The following is an 8,408-nucleotide window of genomic DNA, read 5'->3' as shown; positions in this document are numbered from 1 at the left end:
AAATTGACAAAATTAAACCATGTTAAAAAAAATATTCATAATTCAAGCTCAAAATTTTTATAATTAATCTAAAAATGTATTATTTCTTAAAATTGGCTAAAAATTTAAATAATGTTTAATACTTAAATTAACTCACAATTATCATTAAAATGCACGAAAAAATGAGATAAAATATATAAAATTTATAATTTCCCTGGTACCTTTGTAGCCTCCTTTGTTTTGAGCTTTCCTAGGCGTTGTTTTTTGTCTATTGTTGTTTAGCCTCTGGTTTATCCAAAAAAAAAAAAGAAGAAGAAGAAGAAGAAGGAAAAGAAAAGAAACTGGCCCATTTGTTTGAGTCAATCTAGCCTGTTTGATTAAATTAAATTATAGCATTATTTTAATAATTATCTATGCAACTTTTAATATGGATCACTAATTTTCAGCACCTTCCAAACGACAAATGATACTTAATTACTCTTTCTTGAAATCAGTGATCGCCTTCTTCCAATACGTACTAAGACCCCATTTTCCAGTCTAGCTTCGCTGCGCTAACTGTAATCTGTATTCACCACTTTCTAGATCTCGGAACAGATCTACTTTCTCATCAGAATTACGTCAGACTTCAGCCATGGCCGCCGCCACTCTCGCGAATTTGAAGTTCTCATTGGTGCTGGTGCTGATCCTCCTCGTCGCATCGGTTTCAAGCTTCGCGAAAGTTCCTCCGACGTGCAAGCGCATCGAGTGCCCTTCCTACGATGTGATTCACATCGGCGACGGCTACGAAATCCGCCACTATAATTTCACTTTCTGGGCTTCCGTCTACCCATTTCAAGACATTTCTTTTGCTAAAGCCACCAAAGCTGCATTCACCAGGTTAATCTCTTTCTATTTCTGGAAATTTCTCAAGTATTCAGTTCCGGTTTTGTTTGTTTGCTAAGTCCATTGGAAATTAATTGATTATAGACACACACTTTTGTGCGTATGTACTTATGTTTGTACGAATGATTTAGCTTTTGTGAACGAGGTTTAATTTTAGAAATGGATAATATGGAATTTGCGAAGATACTAATGAAAATTGAAGATTTTAAATTGTTAAAATGTCAGAGAAGGATATCTTTATTTGTAATAATTAAATATTTTTAATTATTAGAATAATTAATAAATATCACTCATGAAATTTAGGGAAGTTCAGTGTGAATTTAAGAAATTATTTTTATGAATAAATAAAAAGTAATTGTAAATTGATAAATATAATTCATAAATATATGCATCATGAATTCTTAAAAAATTATCTGTGAACTTATGAAAAGTCGATTCTGAATGAATATTTATAGAAACATGAGAGGTCCTTGTATCATTGATATATAATTAATATTATTCATATTCATTCACAACTATTGATTTATATATTTACTAATGACAATCCTTAAATTCGTTATAAATTGTCCCTAAATCACAAATGATGTATAAATTTATGAGAATATTTATTCATTCATAATTAAATTTTTATAAATTTAGCAATGATCTTCTTAAAATTTGTAAGTAACTATTTTCAAATTTATAAAATATCTATCATTCACAATTGACCTTTCATTAATTCACAAGTAACATTATTTAAATTCACAACTAACTTTATTTAAATTCATTAATTATATTTCATTAATTATTTTAATACTTATTTTTTAATTATAATTAAAGATCATGATCCTTTTATAACATTTCAATAAATTAATGTTTTTAATTATTATTAATGCCTTTACAAGATCTATATTATCCTTTTCCCTCATGATTGAGTCCTTTATGATTTTTGACTCTCTCCATGTTATTATATTGTCTGCATTTGGTTGCTGAAAATGCTGACGAATTCTCGCCCATTGAAGACTAGGAGATGCATATTTAATTACTTGATTACTATTGTCAATTGAACATTTATTTTGAAAATTCAATAACCAAATTGATAAGATGTGTGTTCAGATATATATATTTATATATATTTCAAGTAAGGTTGACAATATAAAATAAACAGTGCAGGGAGTGTCCGAAAACTAGACTCAGCTTTACATACATCCAACTGACATCTAATCTATTATCTATATTTAATACTACTAACTAACTATTTATTATTAATCAGACACTGTTTATTTTGGTTATATGTTATCTAATGCATGAGTTACATCGTCCAAAAATTATCTCGGCATTCAATGACTGCTCTTCGTTTTATGAGTGAGGAACAGAATAAACTTTATTTTGCTGTCTTTAATTAATTAAACACTGCATGCATCATTAATGGAAGAGTTCATGTGTTATGAATTTAACATGGAGAAGCTTCACAAGTAAAGTGAGATTCATAAACATAAATAGATTTTTCCACCCAACATATTAATCTTTTAAAATGTACTATCCTTTTATACTTATATTCGTACATTAGTGCTTTAGTGAAAGGTTGGTTTTATGGAGTTTTCTGCTCGGCAGGAAGCCGAAAGTGACTTCATTCAATCATAGATGCACATATAGATGAGGATGGGAAGTGTCCCCCCTCAACTTGAGTAAATTTACAAAAAGTAGGTTGAACTCACGAGATTAAAAATTTGCCCCCTTATTACCTCAATAGTTTTGAACTCACTAGATTTAAAGTAAAATATATCTGAGTTCAAAACATTGAGTAGTTAAATCCATCATATTTAAATTTAGATTATTTTTATAAAAATACCATTATAATTTTTCTTTTCTAATATTATTTTACAAAACTAAGTTAAACTAAATATTTATTTTATATATATATTAAATTAATATTATTATTATTATATATATATTTTATATAATTTATGCATCACTGGTTTAGTGTCCTGCATTCGCCACTGCCTTCATTGGTGCTCTGCTGGGAATGTCGGTTCTCGAATGGAAATGGTTTAGCGACTTGGTTTTTTCAATCGAGTCCAAAATAAGCGCACAAGTCCAAATATAGTGAATGAGCCTTTCATTAATCTTGCGCAATGTCTTTATTTTTACAGGTTATTTGATTATATCCAAGGAAAGAATGACAAGAAGGAAAAAATTGAGATGACAGCACCTGTGGTCACTGAAGTAGCACCTATTAATGAAACCTTATATGAGTCCTTATTTGTGGTAAGTTTCTATGTGCCAAAGAAGAACCAAGCAGACCCTCCTCTCGCAAAAGATCTCGTCGTGGGAAGATCGAACCCTGTGTATGCAGCAGTGAGGCAGTTCAGTGGGTTTGTAAGAGATTCTAATGTTGGGGAGGAAGTTGCAGCCTTGAAGGCCAGTATTGCAGGCACTAAGTGGTCTTCTGTCATTGAAAAGAGCCACAGAGGTGGATATGGTTCTGTTTATTGTGTTGCTCAGTACAATGCCCCTTTTGAGTATGATGATAGGGTGAATGAGATTTGGTTCTTGTTTGATATGGAGAATGGAAGGCATTCTACTTGAAGTTAATGGGGGAGAAATAAAGAGCTTGTTTGATTCTATTTTTGTTTTGTTGTTTGAAAGATCAAGGACTCGTTGTCGTTTGATTCTGTTTTCTGTTTTTATGTTATTAAAATAATTTTTGTATAACAGGTTTTTAGAATAAGTTTTGGAAATAAGAAATAAAAAAAAAATCAGTTTAAAGCATCATTTTAAAAAAAATATCTAAATTGATGAAATAAAAAGTGAAAGAATAATTTATTTTATTAACATAATTGTTATTAATGAAAACATGATTTTTTTAACTTTTTTTTAGTTTTGCAAAACAAAAATAACAAAACATTCAACAGATGTTTTTGATTTTTTTAATTCTTTAAAATAACTATAAATTTTTAAATAATTATTCGGGAAAATTAAAAGAGCTGAAGTGCACGAAGAAGACCGGAGATTGGATTGGGGAAATTGTTTGCATTGCTTATAAATTTGCCATTAATGAAAATGGGCTATTCTCCGCCTCCCTTACTGTTCTCTACAATAAAATGAAGCTGGCACATGGAAGAAGTTGGCAGGAAAAAAGAATAATTGATGTATATGAAATAAAAATTGTAAATTTATAGTGTTGGTATGCTGATAATGAAAATTATAAATTTTATTTATATTAATTATTTATTTTTTATCTATTAAAATAAGATCATTTTAATTATTTTTTAATTTTATTTCAATTTCTCACATATAACAGTAAAATCTTAAAATTTTACAGAGCTTTTGACTGAAATTAAATTGAGTGAACGTCCTTTCACTGAAATTCCAATTATGTTATATAATATATATATATATATATATATAATAGGTTCACTGAATCACTGGTCTAGAAGTGCTTGTCTTTTTACTTGGCTGGATGTGAACCGTCTTTATGGACGGCCACGATTGCTCGAAATCAGCCGTTTCCATAATCAGCGGTCACTGTTCGTTGCTTCTTCACGGCCATGGAAATTTCGGAGCTTCATCCATTTGAGCTTTCTAGGCTTTGTGAAGACGCACCGCGCGGAGTATAGTAAGTAGCGTTCAGCCATGGCCGCATTGAAGCTCTCACTGCTGTTAAGCTTCATCCTCGCATCGGTTTCAAGCTTCGCGAAGGTTCCTCCACATGCAAGCGTATCGAGTGCCCTTCCTACGATTTGATTCATGTCGGCGACGGCTTCGAAATCCGCCGCTATAATTCCACTGTCTGGGCCTCCACCTCCTCCATTCAAGACATTTCTCTTGTTGAAGCAACCAGAACTGGATTCTTAAGGTAAATATCCTCTCTCGGAGGTATTTCTTTGGGAATTTCTCAAGTATTGAGTTGGTTCTTGTTTGTTGCTATTGTCCGATGAAGATTAATTGATTAATTATGATTTAACTTCGGTGAACGAAGATTAATAATGCATGATTGAGTAATCCTTTGTGATTTTTGACTATCTGCACATTAATCTATTGTTAGTGTTTGGTTGCTGAAAATGGTGACAAATTCTCGCTCACTGAAGACTTGGATACTTATTTAACTGCTTGTTCGCTATATATTTTTTGCTTTATAGTTTACTTGGTACTTGTTTGAATTCTGTCACTGATTAGATAAAGTCATGTTGTGGGAAAAACTTTTCAAGAATTGAACATATGTATTTCTAAAAGTCAAGAACGAAACAGATAGATTCTCTCTTAATAATTTATTGGGAATTTATTAACTTCTCAAGTTCACTAGTATTACTCGTACTTGATTTGTTCTTCTTCACAATTTTCCCCCTCAATTTGGACAAAGCCTCAGCAAATTCAATAGATTTATATTCACTTGGTAACGCTTAGAAGCCTTCAATGAGATGACCTGTTCTGCTCTGTGAGATGAGAACTTTGCCAAATGACAATGCAGGGAGCATGCACAAGCTGGACTCAACTTTAAATACGTCCAACTGACATATAATATCTGCATGTAACACTAGTAAATATGCTTTATTAACCAGACGCTGGGGGTCTATTTTGATCAAATGTTGCCTAATGTTTGAGTTATCTCATCTTTTTTATAAACGAGGAACAGGAAGTTCAGCGGCATTTCTTTCATTGAAGCTTGGCATGCAATGGAACCAATTATGGAATAGTCAATGGTGTGGTGCTGATTTATGAAAAAAAAAATACCAATAAGTTTCATATGCATCCGTTAATTTAATGTCAAAGACTTGCGTTTTGCCTAATCTAGTCCTAAATAAGAACTAACAAGTGCAAATATAATGAACGAGTCTTTCATTAATCCTGTGTACTGTGTTCATGTTTTACAGGCTATTTGATTATATTCAGGGCAAGAACAACTACAAGCAAAAGATTGAGATGACAGGGCCTGTGATCACTGAAATATCACCTAGTGATGGACCTTTCTGTGAATCCTCATTTGTGGTAAGCTTCTATGTGCCAAAGAAGAACCAAGCAAACCCTCCATCAGCAACAGGTCTCCATGTCCAAAGATGGAAGCCTGTGTATGTAGCAGTAAGGCAGTTCAGTGGTTTTGTGAGAGATTCAAATGTTGGGGAAGAAGCTGCTGCCTTGAAGGCCAGTATTGCAGGCACTGAGTGGTCTTCTGCCATTGAAAGGAGTCACAGAGCCGGGCATGCTTCTGTTTATATTGTTGCTCAGTACAATGCCCCTTTTGAGTATGATGATAGGGTGAATGAGATATGGTTCTTGTTTGATTTGGAGAATGGAAGGAATTCTATCTGAAGCTGATTTGGGAGAAAGCAAAGATCAATTTGCTCTTCCTAGATATAGCATGTTAAGTTTCAATGAGCAAGCTATGAGCAGAATAACGCACCAAGAACTCTTGAAGTATTTTAGTGTGTTGACAGGATGAATAAATAAAGTGTTCCTCATTTTGCTCTAGCCATGCTTTGAAATAGAATGAGAACCTCTTCGCTCTTTGGTGTAGATGTTGGGGAGGGGAGGAAACCTTTTTCCCTCCTAATCAAAAAGGGAGAATGACAAGAGGTTTTAAAAGGGTTAATTAATTTTAGTTAAGTCTTAGGTGTTAAAGTTCAAGAATTTACAATTCAATCTCTTATTTTACAATTTTATTATGATGAATTTATAATTTATATTTAAATTTAAATAAGAAAAATAAATTTTTTATTTTTCAACCACGTGAAATTTAAAAAATAATTTGTAAATTTGTCACGATGTAATTGTAAAATTGAGAGATTGAGTTTTAAATTATTGAAGTTTAATATTTAAGATCTAATTTGAATTAATTGATTCTTTTAGGATTTTTTATCATTCTTGCATTAAAAAAAGAGCACAAATACATATTATTTTTAATTTTGCTATAAGTTTTTTTTCCAAAATTTACACAAATTTGTTTTAACACTCTTGAACATGACTTGTGAAAAATCATTCAAAATATCAACAATTTGTTTGTTGAATATTAAAAAGTCATGTTCAATGATTAACAAATTATTAGTTGGATATTAGTAATAACTTCTCCAAAATTAGTAATGACTCATGGAAATATTTGAACATGAAACTTATAATATATATTAGTTTACAGTTTGCATTATATATTTTAAAGTTAAAGATCATTCTTGTTTTCAAACTGTACATAAAATGTTACAAATGTATTTAAACTCAATTACTAGTTAATTTTGTCCCTTAATTTTAAAATTCTCACTGTTATTATTCTAACATTAAAAATACTAAACGTCCATTAGTTATCAGTGGCTCCTACTATTTTTAATATTTTTTGTCAAGTTAAGGATCATTTTACCCCTCAATTTAAATATTTTATAATAAAAAATATTAAACAATATAATGTGAAGTTTACTAACGGTCAATTAATGATGAGAAAATGGCACGATGATAATAGAAGGAATCTTTAATATTGAGGGGCAAAATTGACTTATAATTAAATTTAAGGACAATTATGACATTTTGTGTATAATTTATAGTTAAAGATGACCCTTAACCTTATATTTTGAAGAGATAATGTATTTCTATATCCTTACAGTTTTTCTTAATATTGAATTAGGTCTTTTCGATTTATTTTGTGTTTTGATTGAGTTTTATAGTTTGATCCATTAAATTTTTTATTTCCTGAAGGGTAAAAATCCTTATTTTTTTACTTTAAAAAATAAAATTGAGAACTTTTATATTTTCATTAAAATATTATATAACTTTATATTTAATTATATAGTTTTTATAATTAAAATTTTATATAATTGGTTGTCTTATAAATACTCACTTCGTTAAAAAATGTAAGGCATTTTTAATCAAATCTCACCCAAATAAAGTAGTTACTTACTTTTTAACTAACCTTATATTTTCATATTTAGCTCTATTAACATCCTACAATAAATATAAAGTTATTATTAATAGGGATTTTTTGAAAAAAAGATAATGATTACACCTTGAAAGACTAAAAATGCCTTATATTTTTTAACATCCAACTTCTTAAAAAATGCCCTACATTTTAAACGGAGGGAGTAATTTTTATTCATATAGAATTTTATAAAAAATTAATAAATATGCAAACAGTGTCTCAAATCAATTTTTTCCTTACAATTTAGCCAAAAGTATTAAATCAAATTTTTTACACTTCAAAAATATTTTTGTTTTGGAAAAGTTATAATTTATTATTAATTTTAACATTTAGGATTCACAAATCTAATAAATTAAATTATAAAAGTTTGATAGAAATAAAATAAATTGTAGGAACTTAATTTAAAATTAAGAAAAATTATAAAAACTTGCAAAGTAATTTTTCCTATTAAAAAGGTTTAGTTGATTAGTGATCTCCTATGTTTTGGGGAATCAATCGATCATGGATTTACACCCCATTGGCCTCTCTCCAGGATTTGATCAACTCTTGACAACGGGGAATTAATAAAGAAAGGGAATTTTAGTTATTGGACAAGAAAATTTAATTTCAATTGGAGACTTTGAACTTGCAGAGAATTTTCAAAATCAATTGAATCTGAAATACAATTTTT

At 29.9% G+C, this 8,408-nt stretch overlaps 2 protein-coding genes across 2 annotated transcripts; both read left to right on the top strand.

The window, feature by feature from the left end:
* The first annotated feature begins 454 nt into the window (after window positions 1-454).
* LOC129314489 (uncharacterized) lies at window positions 455-3,515 on the top strand. The gene is made up of 2 exons (XM_054957935.1): window positions 455-855; window positions 2,994-3,515. The coding sequence occupies exons 1-2, from the start codon at window positions 611-613 to the stop codon at window positions 3,427-3,429; spliced, it is 681 nt and encodes a 226-aa protein (XP_054813910.1). The 5' UTR covers window positions 455-610; the 3' UTR covers window positions 3,430-3,515.
* A 946-nt stretch (window positions 3,516-4,461) lies between these two features.
* On the top strand, window positions 4,462-6,309 carry LOC129313781 (uncharacterized). The gene is given in 3 exon segments (XM_054957166.1): window positions 4,462-4,531; window positions 4,534-4,699; window positions 5,715-6,309. Coding segments are annotated over 3 exon segments (657 nt in total). The 5' UTR covers window positions 4,462-4,476; the 3' UTR covers window positions 6,151-6,309.
* Window positions 6,310-8,408: the final 2,099 nt, after the last annotated feature.

The sequence above is a fragment of the Prosopis cineraria genome, unplaced genomic scaffold, assembly GCF_029017545.1.
Source record: "Prosopis cineraria cultivar Desert tree isolate PC_DT_omini unplaced genomic scaffold, ASM2901754v1 PC6, whole genome shotgun sequence".
NCBI lineage: Eukaryota > Viridiplantae > Streptophyta > Magnoliopsida > Fabales > Fabaceae > Prosopis > Prosopis cineraria.
This window is presented reverse-complemented; position numbering and strand designations above follow the sequence as displayed.

Excerpts from the sequence above, each read along its gene's own strand:
- LOC129314489 (XM_054957935.1), top strand. The coding sequence starts at position 611 with ATGGCCGCCGCCACTCTCGCGAATTTGAAGTTCTCATTGGTGCTGGTG. Across the intron at positions 856-2,993 it reads ACCAAAGCTGCATTCACCAG|GTTATTTGATTATATCCAAG; the intron begins GTTAATCTCTTT and ends TTATTTTTACAG.